At 42.9% G+C, this 20,296-nt stretch overlaps 2 protein-coding genes across 2 annotated transcripts in view; one reads left to right on the forward strand and one right to left on the reverse strand.

Annotated features, from left to right (window-relative positions):
• Nucleotides 1–20,296, reverse strand: part of STAC (SH3 and cysteine rich domain) — a 598,932-nt gene that overhangs the window by 347,953 nt on the left and 230,683 nt on the right. The gene's annotated exons all lie outside the window — the stretch shown is intronic.
• Nucleotides 227–20,296, forward strand: part of TRANK1 (tetratricopeptide repeat and ankyrin repeat containing 1) — a 46,382-nt gene continuing 26,312 nt past the window's right edge. The window contains exons 1-9 of the mRNA XM_069859858.1: nt 227–360; nt 1,376–1,499; nt 2,849–2,999; nt 3,993–4,111; nt 5,774–5,857; nt 12,615–12,753; nt 13,340–13,471; nt 15,947–16,114; nt 20,000–20,158. Of these exons, the coding sequence (XP_069715959.1) occupies nt 227–360; nt 1,376–1,499; nt 2,849–2,999; nt 3,993–4,111; nt 5,774–5,857; nt 12,615–12,753; nt 13,340–13,471; nt 15,947–16,114; nt 20,000–20,158 (1,210 nt within the window). The remainder of the gene's footprint in view (nt 361–1,375; nt 1,500–2,848; nt 3,000–3,992; nt 4,112–5,773; nt 5,858–12,614; nt 12,754–13,339; nt 13,472–15,946; nt 16,115–19,999; nt 20,159–20,296) is intronic.

Below are 20,296 nucleotides of genomic sequence, written 5' to 3' on the forward strand. Positions count from 1 at the left end.
AAAGGTTGATTGAAAAATGGATGGGAATTTGAGGCAAGAATTGTAAAGATGAGCTATTATGAGTTGTATTTTATTATTGCAATTGCAACAGACAAAAAAAGATGTGTTGTTTTGTCCTGCTTTTCAAATATGCCAAAAACAAAGGTGAAAATTTAAGTGGATTTTAGGGAGAGAAGTGTCTTACAAATCAATGCTTTTGTTTTATTTTCCCCCCACCTTAATTAGCATGGATGCCATGGAATATGCACAGCTTATGAGAGAAGCTGGGAACCAGGATTTCAAAAATGGAAATTATGCTTTGGCCATCAAAAAGTATGATCAAGCTCTGCATATGCTCGGTTGGTTAATGCAGTGGGTCCCGTAAGTATTCTTGAATTACAACATGTCAAACTATAAGACAAGTCTGAAATTTTTATGGTACTACTGTTGACTCGGAACTCCATTTCTTGCCTTGACACCTGCTCTTTGTGTATCTTTCGTCACACTTTTAGTGTACTAGTTTTATAATTAAACAGGAATTGCCCTTCCTGGGAGTAGGACCAAGTGAGGATAGAGCTAACCAGGTTACGTCCAGTGCCTGCCCCTCACAGGGAGTGGGGCTGAGTGCCTCCTTTCCCCTTGCCATAAATTGCCAGGCTTTGCTTGCATGCAGGAGTTGTGCTCTGAACACGTTCAGTGTAGTTGAAAGAACTTTCTTGATTATAAATTAGTAGATTGGAATAAGGTAAAGGGTGCAGTTCTGTGGCACATGCTGTTTGCAAGTCAGGCTTTCCAGGCTCCCCAGTACCCCGTGGACTAATCCTAAATTGTGTGCGGCTCTTTCCAGAAACTCTTGGATCTAGCAGATGCTTTATATACTTCAGTATGTTCTCTTCTTTAAAATACATTTCTTTATTTGTTTCCTGGTGTGAATGTGGATAATTCTGCTGACTTCATCAACTGATGGTACAGTAAAATGCATTTAGTTTTTTTTGGTGAACAAGATGTTAGCATTCTTCCCATCTAGCAGCTTCCATTCATGTGTCTGTTTTCTCCTGTCCCTGAACAATGGCTTTCTCGGAGGCATATTTTGGTGTGTCAGGATGGTCTAAATTTATTCTAAATCCTAATACTCCATTATTCCAATGGGTTTGCTTTCTGCTTCAGAAGAGACCAAGATATCACTGAGAGTATCACTAAGATATCATTTAAGATGTCACTCAGAGGTTTTATAGGTGATGTTCAAATTAGCTTTATTTTCTACAACTCCATTTTTACCTCTCGTTTGTTTAGGTGCGTGATACATAGACTTTTTTTTTCCCCTTGTTGCTAACTATGAAGTACGATGTGTCCTTTTTCAAGCAATTAAACAGTTATGCTAAAAACGTATTTTCAGGTGTGCCAGGGACATAGCTGTCTTACACTGCAACAGATCAACTGCTTTGTACAACCTTGGTAAATGGAGAGAAGCAGCATTTTCAGCCTACCAGAGCATACAGTGGGATCCGGAGTACGTTAAGGTATTCAGATATTTAAGCGGGCAGTTTTTGCATGCCTTACTTTTTAAAACAAGTGTCAACATCTGCTTCTTACTGGGTTTTAGTTTTGAGGTGTGATAAGCAAATATAGCATAAAATTCCAGAATCATGTCTGACTTTGTACATGATCATCAGAATTACTACTGTAATAGTACATCTATAGTGCTTTTTTGCACCAGGAGATGCTAGTTCTTTCTGGGCCCAACAAGAAAGGCACCAAAATGTTCAAGAAACATAACTGTTTTATTAATATCCCAGACAAGGTGATGGTAAGTAATTAAGTCTCATGTGCCCTTGGGATGCTGGAGACCCGGGGATGATGCAGCACCTTCCAGGTCTCTGGTCAGGCCATGGCATGCTGCACAGATCCTATCGGTAGTGAGGTTCACCAGCTCTACGTTCACTTATCTTATAGAGGCTGGCTTATGTTGCATATTTCATCGGTCACTTACAGCAGTCTGATCTGGGATGTGATATTAGCTTTGAAGGCAGTCTTGGGCAGTGTGCCCTAATATTCTATACATATTAACAAGCCTTCAGTGCCTGGCAACAGTACGTGGTTATCAAGGTTGTGTTGTACTTGCATGAACCAAACGATACACCACAAATACATTTGTGATTAAGTACACATAGATTAAGTACACATTGACTTAAATTCTCATCTGCTAGGAATAAGTAGTATTTATGATGTGGAGGCATACACTTGGATTGGCTGTTATAGTAAATAGTCTTCTGGACCAGCTACTGCAGACTCCCAGAGACCTTAGTAGAAGGTCTTTAATTTAGATACAGTGAAACTACATGCAAATATTAATTTCACTTATGTTATATTGCAGCATGCCAGTTATCTGGCTTGAACAAATTGACTCTACGGTGACTCTAAGTCAGTACAGCCTAGTTCAGTGGTAAATGTGAACTTGTTCAGGTGCTGTTGGCTGAAGAATATGAGCCTTGTGGTAAATACTGAAAAATGCAGCAACACACGGACTTAATTTTCTGTATCTTGTGACAAAAAAAAATCCTGTCCAGACTAGGGTAAAACATGGTTGCTAATGGTATGACTTTCATCCTGTAGTTATTTTCCAAGTTCTGTATTCCAGGTTTTATCAATTTTTCATAGCATCTGTGATGACACTGGTAGCATATTGTGAATTTCAGGGTATGTTTATTGCGCTTTTTTTGGATCTGTGTCTAAGAAGCTGTAAAAATAGTACTAAGTGTCATTTTTATAGCATAATTAGAGAATTTAGGAAAAAAGTATAATGTTTTGTAGTAAAGATCTCTGAATCTTTTCTCAACAATGGTCCTTTTTTACTTTCCTTTTTTCTTAGGCTTACTATAGAGCTGGCCACTCATTGATCATGTTATCAGACTCTTATGCGGCGATTTCTATGTTTCATAGAGGTTTAGTTCTCCTGAGTGCTTCTGCAGATCGAACTCAAGTTGCTGATTTTATAGCAGGAATCTTCATAAGTGTCAATGGTAAACTCAAATTAAGAACTTAATTTTTCTAAGACCTTTTCAGTAGTGATGACAAGAGAAGTCCTTCCTGAAGCGTCCTTTGTGCGATCATTCCTTTGGTCCTTAGTTTCTCAGGTCTGTTTAAAGGTTATGAATATGTTGAGTGGCCTCATTAAAAGGTTGTGGTGAACTTGGTCCAGTTTGTACACAGCAGGTGCAAACAATCCCAAAATACTGTACAGAAGAGGTGTTGTCTCATGAGAACATGTCAGTTTTGGAATACTTTGAAAAAGTTAAAATTCAGAGGCAGTGCTGGAGATTTGGTACTGCAGACCCCTAAGGCTGTAGTTATTTTTGTCCGAACCACTCTGCTTTTCTTTTAAGGGAAAGATTTGAAAATAATTAGAAAATACTCAGCTTAAACCTGAGTTTACATTGAAATGTGTTCCGGTGTGGGAGACTTTTCCGCAGCTGGTAATGGGCAACAGTGGAAAGGGAGAATTTGGTCTTTCTGTGGCATTATGTGGGGTTCTTTTGAGCAACGTCTGCACTGTCTCCCTGCCATATCCTCAGGCACTCCTTTACTTTTGGAGTTTTTTTTGTCCAGTTCACAGGCTTTGTTTAATCGGGCCCGCAGACATGGCAAGAGATTTCAGGTTATGCCCCTGCTGCATTTACTTGAAGCTCTCTGTTAAGGACCTTGATTACCTTTAGATAAGTGGAAGAACTACCACAAGGTTCACAATGTCTTGGGGCTTAGAGCTGTTACTTCAGGACCAAGAAGTATTCCACCCCCCCCCCCCGCCCCCCCCCCGCCTTTAATTAAGACTGGCAGCTGATAACAAGGTGCTGCATCAGTTAGGTGGCCGGGGTGTTTAAGCTCCCATTTGGCATTCTCCTGGGTATTAATCAGTGATAAATTTGTTGCTGTGCAATGAAGTAATTTGGTTGGAGATTACAACTTTAAAAGTGCTGTGTTTACTAAATAGTTGTCTTGACTGCTTGTTTTTGCAGATGAACGAGTGTTTCCACCAGTTTTTCCCCCTGCATATGACTATATTTTCAGTGCAAGGTTTGATGCACTGATCTGGCAAGCAGTGATAGAAAGGTTGGCCCAGAAAGGGAAGTGGCGGGTAAGTCTGTTGCTGCCTTAGCTACTGATGTGTGGTAGGTGCTCAGGTCTTACCTCTTTAGGGTAACTCGTGTCACCTTTAAAACCCAAAACAGTGAATATTTATTGTTCCCTGGTTAAAATGTCTTGGATCACTTTTAGTCGTAAATAATTTCAGAAATACATTTCTCAAAGGGATACAAGGAGCTTGAAATCCTGCTTGTCTCATGCTGTTGTCTCTGTTATAGTTTTGGTGCCATCTAGAGTCGTTATTCTTGAAAAAAAATCAGAAGGAATAAAATACATGTTTACTTGTGGTCCATTTGCCTTCTGTATGACAAGTTGGCTTTTTGAAGGTATCTGAAAGACCCACAAATAAAGGAGCATCTCAGTGGGAGTACATGGATGTTAAACAAAATCAAATAACTTGGAAAAATCAAAAAGTGAATTGCCTGAAATTATTTTAATCTTTTTTTTTTTCCTATGGTGACTGTGTAAAAAAATAGAGCCTTTCATGACTACACATTTATTTGGTGTCAGTGGTGACATGCCTCCAGGAAAGCATGTTTTAAAACTGGCAAAACCCTGTGTGGCAGAGAGAGTGAAGTGAGAGGAATAGCCCTGCAAGCACCAGGGTTGGAGAAGGAGAGGAAGAAGGGTGAAGAAATGCTCTAGGCCAGGAGCAGAGGTTCCCCTGTGGCCAGTGGAGTTGCCATGCAGGAGCATGAGAGGAACCACAGCCTGTGTAGGACTTGCACTAGAGCAGGGGAGAAGCATAAGGAGGAAGGAGTGACAGAGAGGGACTGCTATGGACTGCAGCACCGTGTTCCCCATCCAGCCTCCCCTATTTGTGGGAGGGGACATTTTTCACTAGATCAGGTAGCTTAAAGTCCTGTCCAACCTGACCTTCAATGCTTCCAGTGATGGGGCACCCACATCTTTTCTGGGCAGCCTGTTCCAGTATATCACTACTCATATTGTAAAAATTTCTTCCTTATATGCAATTTAAACCTACCCTGTTTCAGGTTAAAAAAATTGCCCCTTCTCTTGTCGCTACCGGCCTCATTAAAGTCTTTCTTATAAGTCCCCTTTATATACTGAGAGGCTGCAATGAGGTTTCCCGGGAGCCTTCTCTCCAATATGAACAACTGCAGTACTGTCAATTCTGTGGGGAACTGATCAAAGACCTTACAGGAGTCCAGGTAGATGACATCCATAGGTCATCCCTTGTCCTCTGGTGAAGCTAGGTGGGTTTTCAAAGAGCAAGGAAAAGTTTTTAGGGAAACTGAGAAAATGGGAAAAGATGCAGAATGCATTTCTTGCTGTATGCTTGGGATGTTCGTGTAGCTGAGGAGTCTCATCCCCGTGAATGTAGAAGTCCATTCGTAAAGTGAAGGATCGTGTCCAAGGTGTATTGAAGAGACTTTTAGGATGTGACCTTTCTACATGTTTTTTTGTTTCTGAGAAAATTTTAATTGGTCATAGCCTCCCACAGTCCACTGTGTGTTACATTAATTCAGTTGAAAAATCAAAAAAGAGGTTCAGTAATCTATTACAATCATAAAAAAATACCTGAAATGTTGGTAGCTCTTGTTTGCTTTCCTACAAGATCTGATGAGGCAGTGAAAAACAAAGTTTCTAAATGTGCGTGTAAGATCACTAATTTTTATTTTTGTGTTTGCAGTCTTGTCTGTTGTTGTTGTCTGAGAAGAAAGAGTTGCCCCCCAGTCTCAGAGTTAATCAGTTATCACTGAAGAATCTCTTTGAGGTAAAGTAGTACGCTATTTTTTTCCCCGTGTCTGTTTTTCTTCCTGTTTATTTCAGTGAGAGATTTTCTATCTTGTGTGCAAGGCTAAAACAGATCAGAGAAAAATAAAATAGAAAACAATATGCGGACTTTGCGTGATTATGTTGAATCATCTCTTGTCCATTTTCATTTGAAAATTTAGAAATCCTTAATTTGCTTAATTTCTGTAATATGATTTAATATTTTCTTTAGTTTGATTAAAAGAAGACATCTTCCTCTCAAGTACAGCAAGCTATTTGAGTCACGCTTGTAACTTGGCAATTTAATGCTGAAAAGAGTCTGACATAACTTAAGTTAGATGTATTTTTCAGCTAGGAGAACTTAATGATATACATGGAATAGGGTATATTTATACTTTGCTACCTTGCCTCTGGACTGCTTTGTGGTGCCGATTACAGGGATTTGAGCTGGGCGCAGTGTTGGAATTTTCCTGTCCCTCAATAATCTGAATTTTTGGTAGGTTGCTTTATACCTAGACAGCAACTGTTAAACTTTCTTCTTAGAGGCTTTGACACTTTCCAAATGACTGAGAGGATTTTGGCAAGGGGGAAACATGTAGTCATAGACCGAGTAGTCACAATTCTTAATGACTTTCACTGAGAAGCTATCATCTGCAGATGCTCTTCTGAAACCGGCTTTTTTCTTTATCTTGAGATTCCTCATGTTCTGCGGCATTTAGGAACCTCCAAAGCTTTTTCTGCTGTCAGGATAAAGTAAAATCTTCTAGCTGTCAGAAGCTGCTGTGCTTGCATGTCTTTTGTTGGCTGTGCCTGTCTGGTGTGTATGCTGTGCTGAGCACATGGGTAAACCCTAGAGGTTATGCCCACATTGGTGTGTGAGCTAGGTGGCCTTCTAAGGTTCACTGCTGCTTACCCCTGTCTTTGTGCTTGGAAATCCCTGTCAAAGTGCTTTGAATGCAAGAAGAAGTATGAAACTATCGCTTCTGGCCCCTTGGGAACCAGGGTGCAGCCGAAGGCTAACTGCAAGCTAGGAGCTGCTAGGAGTTCACCAGCTCTTGCCACTCAGAAACAGCCATTGTAGTAGTAACGTATCAACTTTCTAAAGGCATTTCACTGCGTATGTGTGTTACCATGTAGTGTGGATCACAGAATCACTAGGTTGGAAAAGACCCACTGGATCATCGAGTCCAACCATTCCTATCAGTCACTAAATGGTTGGATGCCCAACGTGTTTCAGTAGCGGTTACATAAAGCATTTCTTACGGGCCATTGAAAAATTCTTCCCAGTATGCATTTTTGTGTGTTTTATTCTTCCATTTCTTCATGTGTATAAGTTAATTAACTATGGTTCTGTTGTATGTAACCTGCTTTTAAAAGGTACGGTTATACATGCATTGAGAAATTTCATTAAGTTTTATGCTGAAGTATACTGGAGCATGGCCAGAAGGGACTGAGGAGAATGGTGGCTACCCGTCAAAAGATTAAGGCTGCACCAAGCATGATGGAAGCTGCCATCCAGATGGAGCCCCAGTGGGCACAGGCAGCTACCCAGACCCTGGGCTGCAGACAGTGCCCCCCTCCCACGGCGGCTCACGCCTTTGGCACTGGCTCCACCTGTGGCAGCTGTGCGCGGGTGGGGGAACTCCTTCATGTGGTGGAAGAGCTGAGGGAAAGAAGTGGAAAGGCTGAGGACCATCAGGGAATGTGAGAGGGGGATAGATCGGTGGAGCAGGGCCCTCTCACAGGCTGCCTGAGCTAGTGAGGCTGTGCACCACCCACTGGTAAGCTGCAAGGCTGGGACAGAGAGAGATGGGGAATAGCAGCAGGTTCCTGTCTGGAGAAGGAAACCTGCTCCCCCCACCCAGACAACTAACCCCCAGATGCCCCTGGGGAACAAATATGAGGTGCTGCAGGTGCACCCCATCCCTAAGGATGAAGAGGACTGCACCCACAGCCTGGAAACATTTCCAAAGCTTCGCCATCCTGAGACAGTCATAAAAACATCCTCTGTAAAAAAGAAGAGGAGGGTGATTGTCTTGGGGGATTCCCTTCTTAAAGGAACAGAGGGCCCCATCTGCAGACCGGACCCGCTCCAAAGGGAGGTCTGCTGCTTGCCGGGAGCATCAGTAAAGGATGTTACTAGAAAACTTCTGTCCCTGGTCAAGGACACAGATTACTACCCACTCTTAGTATTTCAAGTTGGCAATGAGGACATGGAGCATAGGAAGCCTAAAGCTGTGAAGAGGGACTTCAGGGCTCTAGGGAGAATGATCAAGGGCTCTGGGGCACAGGTAGTAGTTAGCTCCATTCCAATACTAAGGAATGAGGAGCAAGAAGTGAGGGAGAAGAAATTGATTAATGACTGGCTCAGGGACTGGTGTGAAAAGAGGTGCTTCGGGTTCTTCGATCATGGGGAGGCCCACGCACCACCAGGCTTTCTTACCAGGGACGGAACACACCTGTCTCCTAGGGGGACTAAAGCCCTCTCTAAAAATCTAGTTGAACTCACAAATCAAGCTTTAAACTAGATGTGAGGGGGGAGAGGATGGAGGCCAGGCCAGATGGGAGTGAGCCTGGAGGTGGGACTTCAGTGTCAAAGGGGTGGTGTGCTGGCGAGGACCACCAATATATCACCACTGAGCATGAGGGTGCGAGTGCACCTGGGGATGGTAAGCGGGAAACTGGCACGGTGGCCTTAGTTAACCCAAGGACCACTCAATTGGGAAGAAACCCTATTACGAGGGCTGTAGGTTCGCCAGCCCAGCTGAAGTGCATTTACACCAATGCATGCAGCATGGGAAATAAGAAGGAGGAATTGGAAGCTGTGGTAGGGCAAGGAGACTACAATGTCGTTGCCATTGAGGAGACGTGGTGGGATGACTCATATAACTGGAGTGTACCCATGGTGGGGTATAAACTCTTCAGGAAGGGCAGAAGAGGAGGCGGGGTAGCCCTCTGTGTTAGAGAGGGCTTTGATACCCTTGAGCTGGATTACGGTCAGGAAGGGACTGAGTGCCTGTGGGTAAAAATCAGAGGAGCCCGTGGGCAGGCAGATATTGTGATGGGAGTCTGCTATAGACCACCCGGCCAAGAAGAAGCAGCTGATGAGCTCTTCTACAAACAACTGAGAGTAGTCTCAAGATTGTTACCTCTAGTCCTTGTGGGAGACTTCAATTTCCCAGATATCGGCTGGGAGTATAATACAGCAGAAAGGAAGCAGTCCTGGAGGTTCCTGGAGTGCATGCAAGACAACTTCCTCACAAGCTGGTGAGTGAACTGACAAGGGACGGCGCCCTCCTGGACCTACTGTTCGTGAACAGAGAAGGCCTTGTGGGGGATGTGAGGGTTGGAGGACGCCTAGGGCAAAGCGATCATGAGATGATAGTTTTCAGTGCAGGGTGAGATGAAGAAGGAGGTTAGCAGAACAGTCGCGCTCAACTTTCAGACAGCAGACTTTGGACTGTTCAGAAGGCTGGGCGGAAAAGTCCCATGGGAGGCACTCCTTAAGGGCAAGGGAGTCCATGAGGGCTGGGCACTCTTCAAAAAGGAGCTCCTAGCAGCTCAGGAGAAAGCCGTCCCCATGTTCCGGGAAAGTAACCAGCGGGGTAAGAAACCAGCGTGGTGGAGTAGGGAGGTCCTGAGAGACATCAATAAGAGGAGGAGGGTCTATGAGCTTTGGAAGAAGGGGCAGGCACCCTGGGTGGACTATTGGGAGGAAACGAGAAAGTGCAGGGACAAAATCAGGAGGGCTAAGGCCCAACTAGAAATCAGGTTGGCCAAGTCTGTGAAAGACAATAAAAAATCTTTCTACAAATATATCAACAGTAAAAGGAGGACTAGGGAGAATCTCCAGTCCCTACTAGATGCAGAGGGAACAGCAGTGACAGGGGATGAAGACAAGGCTGAAGTACTCAATGCCTACTTTGCTTCAGTCTTTAATAGTAAGGAAAGTTGTTCCCTCTGTGCACAACCCCAGGGGTTGGAGGAGCAGAACAAGGTTCCCACGATCCAAGAGGAGGTGGTTAGAGACTTGCTTGCCCGGCTAGACGTCTACAAGTCTATGGGGCCGAATGGAGTCCACCCAAGAGTTTGGAGGGAACTGGTGGATGTGCTTGCCAAACCTCTTTCCATCATCTTCCAGCAGTCCTGGATTACTGGGGCGGTACCACTGGACTGGAGGCTGGCTGATGTCGTGCCCATCTATAAGAAGGGGCACAAGGCGGATCCGGGGAATTACAGGCCTGTCAGTCTGACCTCAGTACCAGGGAAAGTCACGGAGCAGGTGATCTTGAGTGCTATCACGAAGCACTTGCAAGAGAGCCGGGTGACCAGGCCCAGTCAACATGGGTTCACAAAATGCAGGTCTTGCCAAACTAACCTGATTGCCTTCCATGACCAAGTGACTAGACTCTTGGATGAGGGAAAGGCTGTGGATGTGGTCTTCTTGGACTTTAGTAAAACCTTTGACACAGTTTCTCACAGCATTCTGCTTCGGAAACTGTCAGCCTCTGGGCTGGACAGGCGCACACTCTCCTGGGTGGAAAACTGGTTGGATGGCCGGGCCCAGAGAGTGGTGGGAAGTGGAGTTAAATCCAGCTGGAGGCCAATGACAAGTGGGGTTCCCCAGGGCTCAGTGCTGGCTCCAGCCCTGTTCAGTGTCTTTATCAATGACCTGGATGAAGGCATTGAGTGCACCCTTAGCAAGTTTGCAGACGACACTAAGCTGGGTGGAAGTGTTGATCTGCTGGAGGGTCGGGAGGCTCTGCAAAGGGATCTGAACAGGCTGGACTGCTGGGGGGAGACCTACGGCATGAGGTTTAACAAGGCCAAATGCCGGGTCCTGCACTTGGGGCACAACAACCCTGTGCAGTTCTACAGACTGGGAGAAGCCTGGCTGGAAAGCTGCCAGGAGGAGAAGGACCTGGGGTGTTGGTCGACAGCCAACTGAACGTGAGCCAGCAGTGTGCCCAGGTGGCCAAGAAGGCCAATGGCATCTTGGCTTGTATCAGAAACGGCGTGACCAGCAGGTCCAGGGAGGTTATTCTCCCTCTGATCCAGTGATCGGGTTCGTTTGGCAAGACCTGCCTTTTGTGAACCCATGTTGACTGGGCCTGATCACCCGGTTCTCTTGCATGTGCTTCATGATAGCACTCAAGATCACCTGCTCCATGACTTTCCCTGGCAGTAAGGTCAGACTGACAGGCCTGTAGTTCCCTGGATCCTCCCTGCGACCCTTCTTGTAGATGGGCACAACATCAGCCAGCCTCCAGTCCAGTGGGACTTCCCCAGTCTTCCAGGGCTGTTGAAAGATGATGGAAAGGGGTTTGGCCAGCACATCCACCAGCTCCTTCAATACCCATGGGTGGATCCCATCTGGTCCCATGGACTTGTGGGTGTCTAGCTGGGCAAGCAAGGGTCTGACCGTCTCCTCTTAGATCATGGGAGCCTCATTTTGCTCCTCTGACTCCTGGGTTTGTACACAGAGGGAACAACTTTACAATTAAAGACTGAGGCAAAGAAGGCATTAAGTACCTCAGCCTTTTCCTCATCCCCTGTCACTGTTGTTCGTTCTGCATCCAATAGGGACTGTATATTCTCCCTAGTCCTTCTTTTATTGTTAATATATTTATAGAAAGATTTTTTATTATCTTTCACAGACTTAGCCAATCTGATTTCTAGTTGGAACTTAGCCCTCCTGACTTTTTCCCTGCACGATCTCACTTCCCTCCTGTAGTCCACCTAAGACGCCTGTCCCTTCTTCCAACGCTCATAAACATTTCTCTTCTTGATATCACTCAGGATCTCCCTGCTCAACCAAGCTGTTTTTTTCCCCTGCCAGCTCTTTTTCTGGAACATGGGGATGGCTTTCTCCTGAGCTGCTACGATTTCCTTTTTGAAGACCTCCCAGCCCTCATGGGCTCCCTTGCCCTTAAGGACTGTTTCCCATGGGACTTTATCAACCAGCCTTCAGAAGAGTTCAAAGTCTGCCCTCTGGAAGTTTAATGCGACTGTCCTGCTAACCACCCTCTTCACTTCACCTAGAACTGAAAACCCTATCATCTCGTGATCACTTTGTCCCAAGTGTCCTCCTACCACCACATCCCCCACAAGGCTTCTCTGTTCACAAAGGTCCAGAAGGGCACCTTCCCTTGTCAGTTTGCTCACCAGCTGGTTGCTTCCTGAGCTGGATGCATATACAGCTTTGCTGTGCTCTGTCTAAAGGGTTCTGAGCCTTAAAAGGACTGGTTATTTGAGTTTCCTAAACCACCTCCTTCCAGTCTCCGACTTCCTTTTCCAAATTTCAAGTGATTTCTCCAGTGTTTTCTTGCTTTGAGGTAGCTATCTGCAGAATCTAATTCATCCAAGCTTAAAAGGCACTGTATCCGGTTAAAGCAATAGATGCTCTGAGAGACGGTAACATTTAGTAGACAAATGGAAGGCAGAAAGTTGCAGTCAATTACAGAGAAGAAATAAAGAGATATGTATTATAAAATAGGCTTCAGTTTCAGTGTGCTTTAGAGCAGGACAAGATTCTTTTAAGATTCATGAACGTCTCGTAGGAGAAAAGTACTTGTTTTGAGTTTCTACAGACTGGATTTGTTGCTTAGATAATGTTTTATTTTACAGCAGGTATTGCTTGCTTGTTATTGTTCCGCTGGTTCTTGTCATTAAAAACCCCAAAAATGTGTAAATGAGATTGAAAAAGAAATGCCTTTTGTGTATGTAAAATAACGTGTTGCAATTCTCTTCATTATCAGACTTCTGAGTTGTATGGGCATGGTGAGAAGATGGAAGAAGTAGTGGAGTTAGTCAAATGGCTAATTTCCATTGGGGCAAAAGCTGAGACCATTGGAACCTATCTGCTTCATTGTGTTATCAAGCTGTGTATCAAAGCACGTGAGTGACATTCGCAGCCAAAATAAACAATAGTCATTTTCATCAAAGAACTGACATCTAGAGCTTTTTACTTTTTTAAAAAAAATCTAGTGAGACCAGGTCATCTAGGTATAACCTTGCATATGCCAATAAAGCATTGGCTTTAAAATGTTGTAAACACTCTCTGATAACCTCTGCCTGATAGTGCCACAAACCTTATACGGTTGTTCTCTTCTCTGGTTTGAAGCAGAAATGTGATTGATGTGGGTCTTTCAGAACACGAATATATTGGCTTTGTTGAAAATAAATTATTTCTTACTATGACCTCAGTATGGAGCAACAGTTTCTATACATGCTAAAGAGTCGTGAGTCAACCTCAGAGTTGCACATGCTGTGAGTCAGATAGAACATCGCATCATATCTCCCACAATGCATCTGGCTCTTACCATGGTTTGTTTACTGTTGTCTCCACTTTCCTGCTTCCTGTACTCAAAAAAATATTTTATACAGATGAACCTTGCCACTCCATAGGAGAAAAAACCCACAATCTGTTTCTACTGTATCTGTGTTTACCGTTTATAACAAGTATGGGGTTTGATTCTTTCAGGAAAGAACCATCTCTTCAGGTGGTTACTGACTCAGAGGCCAGACCTGAAGGACAGAATCAACCAGCAAGACAGAGATGGATGCACTCTCCTGCATATTGTGGCATCTTCCAGTGAATATTCTCAGAAACGGAGTAAATACAATTCTTTGCTTTGTGTGTGGTGTTTTATTTTCATATGGAAAAATGAATAATGGAAGAAAATTTCAGACCCCAGTGTTTACTATTTCATGCTAAGGAAGAAAATGAGAAAGTCCTGTTATCTGAATGTAGTTTGTAATGATAACTAATACTTAAACATTTCAACAGTTCCCTTTTAAAATTGTCTACCTCATTTGTGACCATTTTCTGTGCTCTTTGGTTTGACTGGATAGGATTTTTCTATGAGTATGATGCAGTTTTTAGGCTCATAGAAGTGACTTTTTAAAATGTGATGTGTTACAAGAAAAATCTCACCAGAGTGTACACACTACACAGAGTTGCACTTACTCCCCACGAGACTTCTGCTGCTAGGACCATGGTCCATATGCAGCGGGCAGCTCCAGTGAACTGGCGGCTGCCCTTTGTGGCTTGCTTGTCTCACCACTGCCCCCCATCTCAGGTTTCACTTGTTGACTTGATCCTAGGTTTCTCAAGGCAGGTAGAATCTCTGATGCAAATTACTTTGGGCTAATTTAGTGGTAGTACAGTATCAGGTTACAGCTCAAGCTGGATGCCTGTGAAAAGAGACTTGGAACAGTAAAATCCTTGGGCAATTATGTCCGTGCAGTCTTTAAGTTCTCAGCCCCCCATGCACTCTTCGCACACTGTCCATGTGACAGTTGGTCCCATGGCGCTTTAGGGGCTGGAGTCTTTACATCATTCATTGGGTTCATCAGGTGAAAAGCTCACAGTTTGCAACCTAATGATTCCTTAACAGATGTGCTCCTACAATATTAGACCACCTGGAGACCAATCCCGTTCTTCTAAATCGGTGAAGATTTCAAACCTAAGTAGTTTGTCAGAGAAGGAAAATGAAAAGCTTTCCTATATGTTTCCTGTGGGATTTCCTTTGTGTTCATGTAGCCTGGCTTTTTTTCTTGTATTTCTTACTCTCTTCGCTAGGTGGCAACAGGAAATAAGCATCAATGCCAAGGTAGTGCCAGCCTCTTAGGTCATTAAATGCAATGACGATCTGGTGGTTCTTGTTAACAGTACGAATGAAATGCGCACAACCTATATCTAAACAATTTCATTTTCTGGAAATGCATATCGCATCTTTTTCAACGGTTGCATCTGTTGCCAAATGACATTCACATTTCCAGAGGGGATCATGTATGTCTGTCTGTCTATCTATCTATCTAATTTAAGTTGATTTCTGTATAATTATATAGTATATGTGTCTTTTATATAATATATATTTCAGGTATATTTCTTACACTTACTTATGTTTATGTATTACGTATAGAATCCACAGAATATATATCTATATATAGTTATATATATGTAATATATAAATATATAAACTTTAACAAAGTTTATTTATATTTACATGGTGTATATATGTTATATAGTGTTTTTATAAATGTAGATATATACATAAACACTTGCACCTATCTGTTAACAAAAAAAATTAATCCCTAAAATAGCTTGAATGGTAAAGCTTAGACAAGCAAAGCAAGACATTTGTGTTAGCCTGCTTGATTTTTTCCTCATCTAAGCTTTGCCTTTGGCATGTGTGGTGATGGTGTGCCTAGGGGAAGTGTGGTGGTCTAACGCTTATTTGCTCACCATTGTTCAGACTCTTCTGTGTGACTTGGTGATTTAGTGCTCCTGCGCTCTCTCAGCTGTTCTGAGGGCATGGCTTATAGCAAACATTTCTCTTAAAAGCAAGAGGAGTACAGGCACCTGCTTACAGGGCTGTAAAGTTTCCCCTAGTAGTGCACTGTGACATACTAAGCGAGCATGTCATCTTCCAGAAAGTTAGATATTGTGTCAGTGTTTTAAATCACTGCTGTATTTATTGTGTTTATGTGTGATCTGTAATACTCGTGAGGATAGTATTTTCTGTTGAAAACAATGGTACCTACTGTCGGTCAAATTAGACGTCTTTGTTATAAGGCTTGTTACTGAGAAAATTGTTTTATGTAGCATAGGAAAGAACTTAGTGTCTGGCCGTGTATATACGTGCCTGAATATGTGAAATATTCTGATGTATTGAGTCACCCTCCAAACAGTAGCAAAGTCCCTTGTTTTGTTTTTTCTTTGTGTACAGAGCAATTTGGCTAGAGTCTGGAGAACAGGCTTGGGTCATAAGAGAGGCGGTGAATTCCACATACTGCCTCTCGCCAGTGAGATGCTCATGAGGCACCCAATTACTTTGTGTTTCTTTTCTCCTACTTCCCAATTAGTAAAAAGAATGAAGATAGAGTTTTAATTTTTAAGAGGTTTCTCTTGGGGAAAAATACCTAACAATACCTCATTCTTATGACACTGGAAAAAATTAGATTTTTTTTTTTTATGTTAAAGTTATGCTAGGAATTGTGTCAGGAAATTACAAGGGAAATCTGAACAAACCCCTGAACAGTGGGAATCATTCTTCCTCTAATATTTATTCATGTAATGCTTTAGGCCAAACAGAAGACGTGATCATGCTTCTGAATTTTGGGGTTGATCCAACTGTTCCAGATGCACGATCAAGATACATCATAGATATCTTGAAAAAGAACAAAAACTTCGATGCTGTGAAAGCAGTCAGCAATCACATTGAGAAACATGCTTCATCTGAGAAAGGAACAGGTACTATGTGGACTGTGTGCTTTTTCTGTTTTAAAGTTATTCTTTAGATGCAAAATTGTTTTATTTGTAATTGGTGCTAGCAGGTGGGTTTTATGTAACTTTTCCTATGAGTTGTGACTTTGATCTCCTATTAGTAATAGAATCATAGAATGGGTTGGGTTGGGAGGGACCTTAAAGATTATACAGTTCCAACCCCCTGCCATGGGCAGGGACACCTCCCACTAGATCAGGCTGCCCAAGGCCCCATCCAACCTGGCCTTGACCATTTCCAGTGAGGGGGCAGCCACGGCTTCCCTTGGCAACCTGTTCTAGTGCCTCACTAACCTTATAGTGAAGAATTTCTTCCTAATGTCTAATCCGAATCTTCCTGCTCCAATTTAAAGCCATTCCCCCTCATCCTATCACTAGATGCTCTTGTAAAAAGTCCCTCCCCAGCTTTCTTGTAGGCCCCCTTCAGGTACTTGAAGGCTGCTATGGGGTCTCCTCAGAGCCTTCTCCAGCCTGAACAACTCCAACTCTCTCAGCCTGTCCTGATAGCAGAGGTGCTTCTGGACCCATTTCAACAGTTCCATACCCTTATGTTTGGGATTCCAGAACTGGACACAGTACTCCAGGTGTGGTCTCATGAGAGTGGAGTAGAGGGGCAGAATCACCTCTCTCGACTTGCTGGATGTGCTATGAAAGTTTTGTCCTTGCCTGTGTGTGAATGCTGTCCAACTGGTGTTCTTAGTATATCATGCAATAAGTAACTACAATTTGTTCTAAGTTACTATAAGACACTGGGTTTTTTTTCCCCCCCTCAGCCTTAACATGAGGCTCCCCCAGCCATAGAAACTGTTTTATTGATTCTTTTTTGTTTTAACCTTTTACTTGCACTTGTGTTTTTGGAAAATGAAACAATTTGTTCAAGTATTGGTGGCATGTTTAAAATTCTTTTAGTATCAAACAATATTAGCAAAAGAAAGAGAAACACTGAAATGACAATGTGAGTGAAAAGTTCCTGACATTTTTAAAAACAAAATAACATTTTAGTAAGAGCTCTTTGTTCACAAAGTTTTAGCCACCTTTGATCTATGTTAGTGATATGCAGCTAAAACCTTTGTATTACTTTGAAAATTTTAACCTCTGTACGTGTTAAGGGAAAAGAGTAGCAGAGCAGACTATCAGAGTAAAACTGTGAGAGCCTCTCCTAACCAAAACAAGGGAGCTAAAATTTAGTTACACTCTTGAAGTATAGGGAAACTTCAAAGGGCATCTTCAGAATCATTAATGATATTTCTAGGCAGTTTGCAAAGGACCGATTGTCATACAGAAAGACATGAATCTTAATTGTCCGAGTGCTAATACAGAATTTAATGAACTGAGGTGATAAACTGATTTCCAGTCTGCTTTTTTATAATAGCCTATCAGTTCTTAAAAGCATTCTGAATTGTCTGTTTTTTTGTAATTTTCCATTCGGGTAATTGATGTATCAAGTGTGATTGCCCATATAATGGGGATTTCCTCTTCCACACCAATAACTGAGAATGAGAAAACATACAAATTGTACAATACCACTGCAGCATGACTAACCCTTATGTAGTTTTTTGTCTGCCCTAACAAATGGAGCGAGCCTGTACCCAACCATACTGTGGAGATGCTAGCTGGGGCAGGAAATGAGGCACTGTCTGCCCTCTGGACTGGAAGGTCTCTTAAGTACGGACCTTAGTGGCAGCATGGTACTAGAGCTTGGTTTCTACTTACATTGCAGCTATGAAAGAGACTGTAGTGGGCAACAGAAATTTTGAGCTGAGGATCCAGTCATAGGAGGCCATTCAGAGAAGCTGTTGTGAGTCTCCACATGAGAAGTGATGGACTGGCCATTTAGGCAAGATGTTTCTGCAGGAATCTGAGGTTCTGAAACTCAGGAGATAGATCCAGCAGCTGATCTTTTCACACCATGTTTTAGACTGCTGTTTAAAAATAAGTCTCGGCTGTGGACATTGTTCATCTTGAAACCACTTCTTCAGTAGTCTTTCTGAGATGACTTAGTGCCTGATTTGTTTGTTTTCCTAGGTGCTTACCAAACAGAACTTTAAGGTAACGCCTGTATTAACATTATTACTGTATTATCCCAAAGCATAATCTTTTCAAACTAGAACTTGCTTGTGTCATGCAGATCAAAGCACAGATCATAGAATCATAGAATAACCAGGTTGGAAGAGACCCACCGGATCATCGAGTCCAACCATTCCTATCAAACACTAAACCATGCCCCTTAGCACCTTGTCCACCCGTACCTTAAACACCTCCAGGGAAGGTGAATCAAGCACCTCCCTGGGTAGCCTGTTCCAGTGCCCAATGACCCTTTCTGTGAAGAATTTTTTCCTAATGTCCAGCCTAAATCTCCCCTGGCGGAGCTTGAGGCCATTCCCTCTTGTCCTGTCCCCTGTCACTTGGGAGAAGAGGCCAGCTCCCTCCTCTCCACAACCTCCTTTCAGGTAGTTATAGAGAGCAATGAGGTCTCCCCTCAGCCTCCTCTTCTCCAGGCTAAACAACCCCAGCTCTCTCAGTTGCTCCTCATAAGACTTGTTCTCCAGCCCCCTCACCAGCTTTGTTGCTCTTCTCTGGACTCGCTCTAGAGCCTCAACATCCTTCTTGTGGTGAGGGGCCCAGAACTGAACACAGGATTCAAGGAGCGGTCTCACCAGTGCCGAGTACAGAGAGAGAAGAACCTCCCTGGACCTGCTGGCCACGCTCTTTCTGATCCAAGCCATAAGACTGCACAGGCAAATCAAACTCGGCAAAAGGAAAGCTACATGCCTGTTTTCGTGTCTGTATTGCATAAAAGTTCGCTGGAAAGCACTAGGTTTCATTGCACTTCTGGCAAGCAGGTTCCCATAGTTCATCTTCCTTTAGTGTATGGATTTCCTGCCCTATTCTGGAGAAGGTCTTAACCCAGTGGTTCTCAGTTAGGAGATGAACACCAGTCACCCTATGGTGGTAATTGCTTTGGTTGGTTTTCCAGATGTCTCAGTCTGTCTTCTGTGGGTTTGTTTTTGGTTTTTTTTTTTTCCAAACCACAGCCCCCAGGAGTTTTCTAGTCTTAGTGCAAAAGGAGAGGCTGGAGAGTGAGCCCCTACTTTGCAGATAAATAACCAGTCTAAGGTCAATCCTGGTTACTACCTGACCAGCCTTATCTGTCCCTTTGTCCTAAAGCATAAAACTACTGTTTCATTTCATCTTGAAAAAAGGCTTTAGGAAAATTAGGCCAAGTCTTTCAGTTGTCATTTAAGGGCATTTATTAGGACATAATTGAAAACCTGCCATTGCCCATTACCTAAATATCTCTTAATCTTGTGGGTGTGATTTTGGTGTTATGGGGTTTTGTTTTGTTCTGATTTTTTCCTTTAAGTGAACAGATTTTTTTGTGACTGTGTTTCTTAAATGCCCCATAGGAATCAGACAGGCTCAGTATACCTGATTAAAATCTGTGCTAAAAACACTACTGGTTTTAGTCATCTATTCTAAGAATTCTGAACAGTGATATGACTGCAAGGCAATAGTGTCCAGCCTGCATGCAGATCAACTTGTGAACTATAACAATTTTCAGCTCAGTGTATTATGGTAAAGAGTGTATTCGCTGAGTATCAAGTATCAACTTGTGAACTATAACAATTTTCAGCTCAGTGTATTATGGTAAAGAGTGTATTCAATGAGTATCAAGTATCCTTTGGGACATGCAGTCCATCACAGGACTGACTTTGGCAGTAAATTTCAGCCATCTCATTTTAAGTGGCCACTACACGTTTCTCAGAGCTTTGAGATGCAATGTGTGTATTACAGTCTTGCCCTGAAAACATGTTAGCAAGGAACTGGCTTTTCAATTTCTGTAATGTTTTGCAGAGGAGAATGAAAGCAGAACCATAGCTGATACAGGTTCTCTCCTGGATGTTCTTGAACAGTTTGTCCAGTTCTACAAATCTGAAAATGAAGCACATCATAAAAATGTATTGCAGGAAGATGCAGTGAAGCGATTTCTGAAACTACTGTCTTATGTGAGAGGTACAGTGAGTTCCCATTTATCCCTTTCACAAAACTTAATAGCTGTGAAGAATATATTTGATGCTAACATACAGTTTTTGCTTTCCCACCCTTCCTTTCCTGCTTCTGTAACTGATATTACTGGAACAATGTGCTTTT

The sequence above is a fragment of the Phaenicophaeus curvirostris genome, chromosome 6 (genome assembly GCF_032191515.1).
Source record: "Phaenicophaeus curvirostris isolate KB17595 chromosome 6, BPBGC_Pcur_1.0, whole genome shotgun sequence".
Taxonomy (NCBI): domain Eukaryota; kingdom Metazoa; phylum Chordata; class Aves; order Cuculiformes; family Cuculidae; genus Phaenicophaeus; species Phaenicophaeus curvirostris.